Here is a 14,318-nt window from a genome sequence, read left to right on the forward strand (position 1 = left end):
GTGTGTATGTGTGTATATGTGTGTGTTTGTAAGTCAATGGGCCTCGGTTTGATTCCACGGCCGACCAAAGGCTATTACCTTTGAATTGATTCCCCCTTGGGTGTCTGATCCTGAGGTAGAAAGAATCCAGATATTTGGAGTATAATATATAAATATATAAATGTATATATATATATATATATATATATATATATATATATATACAATATATATATATATATATATATATATATATATATATATATATATTGTATATATATATATATATATATATATAGATATATATATATATGTATATATATATACATATATATATACATATATATATATATATATATATATATATATATCTAGTTACGTTCAAATATCGTACACTACGTAGATTATGTGCAAATCTATTCAAAACGATTACAAAACAATAGCAAAGCATTAATAGCAAATGGAAATGATAGCTATCAAAAAGAAAATATATTTATATTTAGTAATCAACATAAATATTTACAGTATTACACAAGATCTACCGAATACTCAACGCATACCAGAATTAAATAATGATGAACATAAGATCTTATGAAAAAGTCAATGTGGGGGGGACAGACAACTTTGCTTAGTTTCAGATATAAAAGGTTGGCATGTGGGATCAGAGCTTCTAACGATGAAGATATGAATTTCTAAAAAGTTCTTTATCTTCTTCAAGATACTCTATCGTTTTGTATAGTCCCTAACTTGCAGAGTCCAAGAGGATGCAGCTGAAAAATGTCTCCAAACACGAGCGGTGTTGAGTCAGGGGAACCAACACTCCCGAATGTTCCCGACCGACGAGAAGCATTACCCAACATGAAGCCACGTAACAGATCCAGTCTCGGATTCTCTTGTCCTGTAGAGCTCAGAGTCAATGCAGATATCTGTATTGACTCTGGTATAACTCACGTGAGTCCGATGCGGGAGCCAAAGTATAATCTAGAATTCTTGTAGATGGATACAGCGATATTTTCACGTTACAATTTATTTAAGTTATTAAATAAAATGAATTGTTTTATCTTTACATCAATGTACATAACAAATAACCCCTTTTCACAAGTTTTGTAATACAGCATACATATATTTAACATACATATAATATATATATATATATATATATATATATACTCGTATATAAATATAATTATATATATATTTATATATATACATATGTATGTATATATATGTGTATATTTATATATACATAGATATATATATATATATATATATATATATATATATATATATATGTATATATATATGTATAAAGATATATAGATATATATATAATACATATATATATATATACATATTACATACATATAAATATATATATATATATACATATATATATGTATATTTATATATATAAATATATATATGTATATACATTCATATATATGTACGGAATCCACTGTGCCAGGCGGTATATCTTAGAAATCCATGTTTGCCTACGGTTATACTCGTATAAGCAGATGAGCAACTTGGTGGAGTAATGAGAGGTTTGGGTGTGGAGGAAATCCCCCCCTAAATCTCGATGAAGTCACAGGCAGCAGGCTGACGAATTGGGTTTAATGCGATGGCCAAACTGTCTCATCTTCTTTTACTACTGATGCCTGACGGTTGATCTTACTAGAATTAGTATGGACCGGCAGGAGTCACATGCCTTAGATATGCACTGCACATCACAAGGAACTGGCTATTCTTTGATGTATCTAGCCAATGAATACTCTATGGATTTAGTCAGTCATGGAAAGAGAAGATGACAGAATGGTCCCCAGTCCCAGGCATAGCGGGGTGCTAAGAATCTCCCAGTTTATAAATACTAAAGAAAAATTAAAAACAGGTAATTGGAATGTTAGAATCATGAATTAGAATGGGAAGTTGCAGCAAGTGGAGAGTGAATTTATGAAATATAGTTTGAATATCTTAGCCCCAAGTGAAACACATTGTAATGAGATTGGTAAGGAAACTTTAGACTAAAGCAATATACATATCTACGTAGGAAGATCAGATGGAGTTGGAAGAGAAGGGGTAGGAATGATAATGACACCAAGAGCAGAAAAGGCATTAACCGAGTGGAGAGCTGTAAATAGTAGATTGCTACTAGCAAAGATTAAATCAAAGCAGTGCAATATGAGTATTATAGTTTGCTATACCCCAACAAATGATTCCCCTGAAGAAAGGAAAGATGAATAATATGATGAACTGCACAGGGTAAAAGATGAGATCCCTGAGAGAGAAATGAAAATTGTGATTGGCGACTTCAATGCTAAAGTTGGAAGAAATAATCAAGGGATAGAAAATGTGAGGGGTGTCGAGGGTCTGGGCGAAGCTGCAAATGAAAATGGAGGACATCTCACAGGTTTCTGTCATTAGTGGTACCCTTTTTCAACACAAGAACATCCACAACTATACATGGACTTCACCAAGTGGCATTTACAAAAATCAGAAAGATCATATTGCATTAATTAAGAAATAAGAAGGACTCTGAGAAATAAAAGAAGCTATAGAGGTGCCGATATTGGTAGTGATCACCAGTTCCTTATTGCCATACTGAAATTAAAACTGAAAGCACGCAACAGAAAGATAAATAAAATACCTAGGTTTAAAACAACTAAGCTTTTAGAAGAAGAGAATGGATAAACATTTGCAATTGAATGAAAGAATCAATTTGCAGTCTAAGTAACTTTAGAAGACGAAAAACAAACTATTAATGAAGAATGGTGTGATATTATGAACATACATCAGTCAGTTGGTTGTGAAGTTTTGGGAAACGCAGTTATGAGGATATCAAATGATACGTGGGATACTATAAAAAGGAGACAAAGACAGAAGTTGATTGTTGAAAGTTTTCGAGGAAGTAAAGAAAATTACAAGGTAGAGCATGCTAAGTATTCCAGTATTGACAGTGAGGTGAAAAGAAAAGCCAGAAATGACTGAAGAGAGTATTTAAACATTAAAGCAGATGAGGCTGACATAGCAATGAATTCAGGAAGTGGCTATGTTGTAAGAATTCCTCATAGAATTTTTAATGAAATCTCTTTGGGGCCAAAGAAGAAGTAGCATATAACCATCAAAAATAGAGATGGTTCTGTTATAGCAATAGAAGATGAAGAAAAACAACGTTGGATGGAACACTTTAGTAGGGTTATGAATAGGAGATATGAAAGGAATAATTTGAATGATATACCTGAAGCAAATGAAGACCTTGATGTGGCCATGAATGAATTCCAGTGTGTTTAAAGTCGATGCTATCCTAAAAAAATTCTAATTGGTCATATAAAAGTCGTCAAAAATTATATGATTTTGATGTTGCTTAAAAAAAAAAACACACACACACACAAACACACACACACACACACCGCCGTTAGTGCCATTTCCAACTTCCACCCCCATCCAGATAAACGTTCCTACGCCCATGATAGTAAACATGATGGATGTGAAGTGTAGTCAGTAAATGTGAATTTTGTCAAGGAGGTTCAATTTTTTCAGTGATTATGGAAAGAAACTTTCAGCAATACGAGTGCATTATTCATATATTTTGAGAGAAATTAATGAACACCAAACAGGAAAGTGCTGAATTTAGGGCATGCTGGAGATATTGAAGGCATATGTATAATCAAGCTCTTTTTTTCGGTTAAATTTGCAATTCAGGAACTCTTGAAATACCTACTATTTCCTATCGTTATGAACCAATAACGTTTGACTGGAAATTAAACCTTAAACTAGGCCAGAAAAAAAAAATACTCTTTCAATTTGTTAATAACAGTTAGCCTACCTATTTGCCAGGCGAAAGCATTACTTTCCAAGTTCCAGTAAGGAAAACTGAACTTGAATCGGAAAATGAATACAGCTTATTACCTGTAGGGCATCCCCAGCATCCAGCCTAAGACGAGCGATGAGAATGTGAACGAAATGTCCTGACGGAGGTGAAATGGTCCATCTACAGGTGACATTTGAGCGGTATGTGTCGGGGTAAAAAGGTGACCTTATCTCCCCAGACTTGTTTTCCAAATTTCTGCTGCAATCTGCAAGGATAATTGGATTTCTTAAATGCATGCAATTATAGCCAGTTTTTTTAACATGTTAACGATAGAGAGAAAGATATAAATAAGAGGCAAAAAATATTAATCACTTCAGGAGAAAATTATATTCTAAATCTTTGCTGCCAGGTTATAAATAGATACGGCACCGATCATTCTCTTTCGTTCTGAACCCGTATATTTTGACTCAGAATAACATGTCTGACTCAAAAATACCAACTTTCCCAGTTAAGTATGACGGGATAGGTTTAAAAAAAAAAATTATATTATGTGATAACAAATAATAAGTAGGCGATAATAAATAGGCGATAAGAAAAGGTGGTAGTCCATGGCTAGACGCGTTGATTAACGCAATTAAGGAAAACAAAGGTAATTGAAAAACATCTCATAAAAATTATCCGTATACAGTACAGGAACTTAGGGGCGATACCATCACGTTACTGACGGACACAGTTGACACTGATAGATGCAAATATGTTCACAGCTCCCAATTTCACCCTACACCAAACGATAAAAAGATGCAAATTGCTGTTCCAAATTTGCATCCCTGTTCCAGGATAGAGAACAGACCTGGTAATTACTGCTACAGTCAATAATAGCAAATTAATCAGTCTTCTTAATTAGGCCTTCAAAGAACACAAACACACACACACACATATATGTATAATATATATATATATATATATATATATATATATATATATATATATATATATATATATTATTGGCTAAGCTACAATCCTAGTTGGAAAGACTGGATGCTATAAGCCCATGGGCTCCAACGGGGAATATAGCCTAATGAGGAAAGGAAATAAAGAAAAACTACAAGAAGTTTAAGAACAATAATAACATTAAAATAAATTTTCATATATAAATATATATATATATATATATATATATATATATATATATATATATATATATATATATATATATATTGTTGTTATAATACTTTTCATTGCTTAACTGGTCGATCTAATATTATGAACTCCATCAAAAGATTAATAATGATACAAGGTATTTACTACAAATGTCTTCCAAGAACAATTAATATTATAGGTCTTAAAATGTGCAAAAAATGTAACATATCAGAAACAAATATTATACAAGAAAATGATTAAGACTATACTCAAAATAGAACATTGGCGAGATGGGTACCCTTCATATACCGATATATCGTTGATACTACCGCTAGAGAGTTATGGGGGCCTTTGACTAGCCAGACAGTACTACATTGGATCCTTCTCTCTGGTTACGGTGCACTTTCCTTTTGCCTACACATACACCGAATAGTCTGGCCTATTCTTTACAGACATTCTTCTGTCCTCATACACCTGACAACACTGAGATTACCAAACAGTTCTTCTTCACCCAAGGGATTAACTACTGCACTGTAATTGTTCAGTGGCTACTTTCCTCTTGGTAAGGGTAGAAGAGACTCTAGCTATGGTAAGCAGCTCTTCTAGGAGAAGGACACTCCAAAATGAAACCGTTGTTCTCTAGTCTTGATTAGTGCCATAGCCTCTGTACCATGGTCTTCCACTGTCTTGGGCTAGAGTTCTCTAGCTTGAAGCTACACTCGAGGACAGTATTCTATATAATTTCGCTTCCTCTTGTTTTTTTTTCAAGTTTTTATAGTTTATATAGGAAGTATTTATTTTGGTGTTGTTGCTGTTCTTGAAATATTTACTTTTTCCTTCTTTCCTTTCCTTACTGGGCTATTTTCTCTCTTGGGACCCCCGGGCTTATAGCATTTTGTTATTCCAATTAGGGTTGTAGCTTAGCAAATGATAATAATAATAATAATATAACCCATTTTTTTTTATTATTTGCCTCTGCACACAAACAACAGCACGCAAGTTATCGCTAAAATTCACATCTAATATGAAAATATTTTCCTTTCATTTCTCCCATAGATTGTAAAATTTATTATAATGTTCTAAAGACGTGGAACCTTACTAAATATTTAAAACATAACTTAGTGACAACTTAAAGAGCTATTGATAGATTAATGATGGGAAAACCACCAAATGAGAAAAATGGATTAAAGAGCAAATTAAATTAAACGATATTCTAACAAAATGTAAGAAAACTAAATGGAAAGAGGTAAGACATATAATGAGAATGACAATTAATAGATGGACAAGAAGAATAACATTATGGATCCATAGAGATTGAAAATGAATCGAAATAAGGAGCAGAAGACGATGGATTGTCGACGTAAAAAAATTTGTGTGTATATACTTGCATAGAAAGACCATAAACAGACACATATAGAAGGACATGTTTGAAGCTTTCATCTTGCTGTGGACTAACAATGGCTGATGATGATGGAATATTCTTTACATATTCTCCTCTGTCCTCATACACCTGACAACACTGAGATTACCAAACACATTTTCTTCTCTCAAAGGGGTTAACTAATGCAATGTAATTGTTCAGTGGCTACTTTCCTCTTGGTAAGGGTAGAGGAGACTCTGGCTATGGTAAGCAGCTCTTCTAGGAGACGGATACTCCAAAATCAAACCACTGTTCTCTAGTCTCGGGTAGTGTCATAGTCTCTGTACCATGGTCTTCCACTGTCTTGGGTTAGAGTTCTCTTGCTTGAGGCTACACTCGGCCACGCTGTTCTATCTAATTTCTCTCTTTCTTGTTTTGTTAAAGTTTTTAGAGTTTACATAGGAAATATTTATTTTAATACTGTTGCTATTAAAATACTTAATTTTCCCTTTTTTTCCTTTCCTCGCGGAGCTATTTTCCCTGTTGGGGCCCCTGGGTTTATAGCATCTTGCTTTTCCAACTAGGGTTGTAGCTTAGCAAGTGATAATATATATATATATATATATATATATATATATATATATATATATATATGTGTGTGTGTGTGTGTGTGTGTATATATATATTTATGTATATATATACACACACAGATATATATATATATATATATATATATATATATATATATATTCATATGAGCAATATATTCTAATACCTTAACGTCTTGATTCTCTCTAATACCTCGGGATCAGAGACCCAAAAGATTGAACAAAGTCAAAGACAAGAGGTTCTGGCCAGCCAGGGAATCGAACCCTGGTCCAGGAAACTTGCATGACATTAACATAGCATTTAGCCACGAAGAGAGATAAAAGTTGATGACAAGTCTCCTGTACTTATACCTGTCGAATTCAGGTTTTTTTCATACTTAGAATTGAAATCAACCCATCTACACCATTGTAACTTGTTGGTGTTTGTACTTGAGATTTGATTAAGGATAAATTTTGCACATATAGACGTGTTTTTCATATTCAAATAAGCCATATATTTTGGTAGCTTAATGTCTGGAATCTCTCCTATACCTTGGGATCAGAGACCCAAGGGGGAACCAACTCTTAGACAATAGCTTCTGGAAAATGAGTCCTACAGCCTTAATTATATGGTAAACATCTATTTCACGGCTTTTGGCAGCTACTTAATGGATATTAAATATGTTTATCGAATAAAGCTATCGATCTTTATGGTAAATTTAGAAATAATTCGCATATTTATCACGTCATAATGATTCAAATCCAATAAGAATTATGATATTCATAACCCTCAACTTCAAAAGCACATTATGATTAGAAGCAGTACATGTTGAAGTCTGATGCGAATTGGCAAAATCCTAAGATTGGCTTCACGGCGGTCAAGCCCAAACTTCGAGGAGTGTCTGTAGAAAACTGTATAGGGATCTGGGCTCTACACCCAAACTCATTTAGAATGGCTTGATATGCGCGACAATAAAAACATTGTTTATTCTGTACATTTGAGTTGGACACGAACTCACCCACAAAGCATTGACTACATGGCTAATTCAACTCGGGGTAAAAAAAAAAAAAAAAAAAAAAAAAAAAAAAAAAAAAAAAATCATTCTCTTTTACAACTTCCCTGTAAAATGCCAACTATGAGATCATCTATCTATTTTCATCCACCTACCGCTCCTATTACATCCAAGATTACGTGATAAGGTATTGATAAGGTATTTATAGGAAAGCTGGAGTGAAAGAACATGTAAATATCCATCTACGAATGCTTGCTATTTTATCTATACTTAGTAGGAATTATGTCCAGTCAATCAGTAAAATTTCAAGAAGAAGACTAGTAAGAGGAAATTAAGGCTTCATGCATTCAAAGAGCTGCCAACCACATCAGGCACTAAATATTATTTTGTCAGACGATGCATAATGTGCTGCCATCGACGTCTTCATGCCTATATAACTATAGTCAATTTTTTTAGCGAGGCAAATTTGCACTGACTCGCAGCGGTGCCCGTTTAGTTCGGAAAAGTTTCCCGATCACTGATTGATTGGACAAGATAATTCTAACCAATCAGCGATCAGGAAACTATTCCCAGCTAAAAGGGCACCGCTGCGAGTCGGTGCAAATGCGCCTCATTAAAACAAATTGACTATAGTGCTCCTTCCTTTTTTGGTGTCTTAACTGAATACTAAAAATGATGTCTAGTTAGATCAAGTAATTGGGGAAGCTGTTCTCTATTCCTGACCGTTATTTTCATAGATGTAGTTCAATCTCATCGATGTTTTTCTTGGCTGGAATACTAATTAAAAATCCGTCGCATTCTTCGGCAAACTTTATGATATTTGCTTGTGGGATCGTTCGTGTCAAAACAGATTAAAACTTTTCCAATGGATTCTTTAAGGAATTTTTATTTTTTATTTTTTTTTCTATCAATTTAAATATGCCCGTCGGGAAATTTTAAATCTAATAATATACATGAAAACTACGATTACTATTTATTACTGTCTTGTCGAGGTTGCTTCTCCACATATGTAAATGATTAATGATGTTCCAATTAAAAAAGTAAGTCTAGAATATTTTTCCTCAGTTTCAATCAGAACTCAATTTGATAAAAATTCCAGAACCCTATCGAAATAATTTATCTTATCTGCTTTGAAAAACTCAAAAATACCGAAATTCCATCACCAAAAAGGATCAAACATCTGAAAAACTATAGTTTCATTCTCATAACGTTAATTTGACCTATATTGTAAAACAGCATTTATAAAATACTGTAACAGCTGATGTTTTGTTACTAGTCATTCATAACACACAGTTTTTTTTTACAATTATTACGTTGTATTTTCATTACATTTCTAAGCTTTGCTATAACAAAAACTGATTCAGTTTATATTTGAAACATTTATTTTAAAGTATTATTGTTCTTAAACTTCTCTTGTAGTTTTTCCGTTGGGCTATTTTCCCTGTTGAAGCCCCTGGGCTTATAGCAACCCGCTTTTCCAACTAGGGGTGTAGTTTAGCAAGTAATAATAATAATAGTAATACAGTTATCAGAACCTATCATGTTTTTAATATTGCATACATTTCTTTTAGCCGAGTGACTTAAACAAAATATGAGCTGTGAAATGCAAACCTAACTTTAAAAATTCGGCAAAATGACATTATAAGGACAGTAAAATAGTTTAGAAGATGAAACAAATACACACACACACACATATATATATATATACATATATATACATATATATATATATATATATATATATATATACATATATATACATACATATATATATATATACCTATATATATATATATATATATATATATATATATATATATATATATATATATACATGCACACACACACACACACACATATATATATATATATATATATATATATATATATATATATATATATATATATATATATATATATATATATATGTCTTAATAACGGGCGAACAAAATGGGATGACAAAAAAAAAATTCAAACTGTTCCACTTCCGTAATTTTTGCGAAAGCCAAAGGATATATGAAATTATGACGCCAAAAAACCACTTTGTTTTAAATATACATAATGTATTACCTAATGTATTATAAAAGGAAAGAAGAAAATATGTATCCATGGTTATGAACCTAATTGGCAAAAAGAATACCTTCCCTGTCAAAAACTTTTTTATCTATACATGTAACACAATTATCTTTTTATATTGAAGTATAGCAAAGGCATGCTGTATACAGATGCCTTTTTATTCGTGATGTTGTTGTTTTACTGAAAACCATACTACAACTTGCAAAATTTAAATTGTCTGATTATAAGAAAAGAATATCTGGAAAATCAACATGAGACTGATCATGTAATTAGAGGAAATGGGAAGCACAATAGTGGGGTTAAATTGAAAGTAAAAAAATCTAATTGTTTCCTCGTTATGACGTAAATAGTATTTCCGTATCCAAGTGGGATCAGGATTTAATCATTTAGAAAGACAGAAATTGCAATTAGCACTCAAACTGAATGCCTATGGACTTTTAAATATTCATTACATGGAAATGACGCGTGAAAGAGCCAAGATAACCTAAAATAGGAAGAAAAATCATGGAACTTTGCATGAAAGAATTGTCATGCAAAAACACATCTGATATATTTATTTTCGCAGAGAAAAAGATCAATTAGTATTATTATTATCATTATTATTATTATTATTATTATTATTATTCGCCAAGCTACAAACATAGTTGGAAAAGCAAGATGCTATAAGCCCAAGAGCTCCAATAGGGAAAAATAGCCCAGTGAGGAAAGGAAATACATAAATGATGAGAATAAATTAACAATATATCATTCTAAAAACAGTAACAGCGTCAAAACAGATATGTCCTATATAAACTATTAACAACGTCAAAAACAGATATGTCATATACAAACTATAAAAAAACTCATGTTAGCCTAATAAACATGATACAAAATCATAAAAAGACTTCCCATACACAATGAAACTGGAAACACTGCTGCATAATTAATATTTCAAAACGGTTGGCTACTACTGAAATGAAAATAATACAAAATATAATTTATTCATAAGGTAAATATACTTTTAATAAATGAAACTCGTTATATATAACATCTACTTTATCACTGTTAGAAATAATCTCTCGAGATGAGAATTATGAAGTATATGCCTTAAGAGCTTAAAACAAATACTGTCATATGAGTAGCCTAGTATTAGTAGCATTTATTGTTATTGCGGTTATAAGTTACTGTTATGTAATTTTATTTTTCAGGCTCATATATATATATATATCTATCTATCTATCTATCTATCTATCTATCTATATATATATATATATATATATATATATATATATATATATATATATATTCATGATATATATACATATATAAATCTTTATATACATAAATATATATAAATATACATATTTATATATATAAATATATATACATATATATAGATATATAATAATAATTATATATATATATATAATTTTATATATATATATATATATATATATATATATATATATATATATATATATATATATAACGGTGCGGGTAAAATATAATACGATATCTTAAAGAGTCGAGAAGTCGTATAGTATCGAATCTGTGGAGGTTCATGTGGAAGTGGTCAAATCTAAAAACAGCCTCAGTTCAGTAATTAAGTTATATTTCCGTTATTATAGGTTTCGTTTGGGAAAGATTTTGTTATTGAATAGAGATAATTTTAGTAACAGCCTTTGAGATTACATAAAGGTAAAGTTATTTTATTACAAAGATCCTTACGATTAATTAGGGGCAAAGGTTTTATGATATACCACGTGACACGTAGCTGTAATGCATACCAAAGGTTGGTATATAAAGGTTAGCTTGTGATAGCAGAGTACACATCTCTGTGGAAGTACAGCTATGACAGAATGCAGATTAAAGTTAAGTTTTCAGTAGGCTCTAATGTATCTGTTCTCTTCGGCATCTCTGATCTGTATGGTATTATAACTTTATTTGTGTTGAATTATTCTTAAGGAACTGAAGTGATAATATAACTGTTAAAGCCTTGTGCAATTTTGTTTGAATTGTTCTTAAGGAACTGAAGCATTAAGAACTCTGAATGATCACCGTGTAATGGCTGCATAGTCATTCAGTGTATCTATTCAGTATCCCAAAGTTAACTTAACTTACTGTCATAAGATGAAGGTACTAAATCATTTAATAGAATGCAACTGTATAATTTACACTGAGCTCTTCATGCAGCAGCACATAAATGTCTTTTGTATTTCTTTAATAAAAAAAGTTACTTTTTTATGTCTCACGATTTAGCAAGGGTGAGTTGAATCAGTAAACTTCAAAAGTTCAAAGTTGCAGCAAATGTTTTATGTTGACCAGGCTGACATGAGTCTTTTTATAGTTTATATATGACATATCTGTTTTTGACATTTTAATAGTTTATATATGACATATCTGTTTTTGACATTGTTAATAGTTTATATATGACATATCTGTTTTTGACATTGTTAATAGTTTATATATGACATATCTGTTTTGACGTAGTTACTGTTTCAAGAATGATTTATTGTTATTTCCAGCAAGATATTGCTTCTCAAACATCGGAACTGATGCATATTTTTATATGAAAGAAATTTTGTGAAGATTGAAATATCTAATGTACAAAAGAAAAAAAAGGATATATATATATATATATATATATATATATATATATATATATATATATATATATATATATATATATATATATATATATATACATATATATATATACATCTTAATGGCAGCAATGTAACTGGTTAAACATTATCAGATGTCTCAAATACTGATAAATCAAAATTGTCAAATTATAAGGCAAATGATTTTCAGTCCCTACGCATCCGTGTCTTGTGTCTTTCAGGTGCTAAGGGCTCTGACTGACTTCTTAGCTGTCTTTGTATAGATTTTATTGAATTACTGTGGTAGCTGCCACTTACAAAATCAACTCGTTCAGTTTTTGGAAGTCCACTGAATACTTTTAGTGTAAAAGAGAAACCCCATATAAGACATAAGTACTAATTCACTCTCAAATTAATGAAAGAGCTTAGCCTTATCAGTCTTTACAGGGGCACTATCAGCTGTTGCTAGGGTTAATGATAAAGGATTTAAAGGATAGTACAAGAGCTTTTTAAACTCTGACTTAGTCATTAGTTGCTCAAGTAGATTTCGTCCAGCAGGTAATTCAAATACTTTCTTTGAGATTAATCTTCATCATATTTGCAAATGTCATCACATCTGTCTTCTTCAGAGGATCATGAAAACTTGTTTCTTAATGGGCGAAGGCAATCTCTACAAATCCAGTAAAATGGTTTTCTCCAATAGCATCAGCCTTTAACAAGTCATTTTCTATTTTGATGGAGGCAGCTGTTCCAGAGCATAAACAATATAAAAATTCTTTGTTATCAACCTTGGAGTGATTAGTAAAGTTTATGAAGGCACCTAAAATTTTCTTGACATTTCTTTCTGATGCATTTACTTTTGCTTTCTGGTTGCATTTATGTCTCTCATTCTCATAACATACAACGTTTGCCATCTCAATCGGTGCACTCACATAGCTGGCTCGTCCCTGACAAGTTACACGCAATTTGTAGTAAGTCGCAACATTCCGACTGAAACCTATTAAACCACCATAACATTTGGCAATTCTGTTTATGTTCTATTGTTAAATCTACAGTATTGCGACAAATAAGAACATTACATGTTGAAACACTAAAACCCTTATCTTTTAAGAGGTCTTGCCACCCTGGGTGCATATTGTCCATTTTATGAGTGACAAAAAGTAAAATGTTGTAGACTTTCCATAATTATAGTAGTCATATACAAAATACAGAAGGCACATTTGCCGAAAGCTAGAAATATGAAGATCCATGCTGTTTTCTTTTGTCCTATGAAGGAAAAACCGAATATGCCAAACTTTATCCACATAATGTAACCAAAACACCCATTTCTTACGAGTTCTTTAATCACTTCTTATTCAATAAGGAGAGTACTACATGCTACGTTCATGAAGATTTCATCAATGGCCTTAGAATTAGGGTTTTCAGATACATTTAAAAGCATTTTTGAGACTTTCAGTAAATTCATGTCGCCTTTCTTCTTAAAAAGCTTGAAAGAGAAGACGTTCAAGAGCCTCACCATTAGTTTGTGCACTCTCATGGACCTGCTGTAATGTTAACCCGTCAGTACTTCATCAACGGAGGCACTTGCACATACACCTCTGTGGTTATCTCAGAAAACCTGCTGTCTTTCATACTTTTTCCTAGTGCACTAAGATAAGAGGGCATTGTATTAAATGCACTTAAATGAACAAAGACATCACCATATACATCTGGATTTTGCCATATTATGGCATACGCATTTTTAGCAGCAGCAAGATCAAAGGTAACAATGCT

At 31.8% G+C, this 14,318-nt stretch overlaps 1 protein-coding gene across 1 annotated transcript in view; it reads right to left on the reverse strand.

Moving 5' to 3' along the window:
• The window catches only part of LOC137620081 (uncharacterized), a 489,014-nt gene that overhangs the window by 166,776 nt on the left and 307,920 nt on the right, over window positions 1-14,318 (reverse strand). Inside the window, exon 10 of the mRNA XM_068350356.1 lies at window positions 3,886-4,052. Within this exon, the coding sequence (XP_068206457.1) occupies window positions 3,886-4,052 (167 nt within the window). The remainder of the gene's footprint in view (window positions 1-3,885; window positions 4,053-14,318) is intronic.

Source organism: Palaemon carinicauda, chromosome 26 (assembly GCF_036898095.1).
Source record: "Palaemon carinicauda isolate YSFRI2023 chromosome 26, ASM3689809v2, whole genome shotgun sequence".
Classification (NCBI taxonomy): domain Eukaryota; kingdom Metazoa; phylum Arthropoda; class Malacostraca; order Decapoda; family Palaemonidae; genus Palaemon; species Palaemon carinicauda.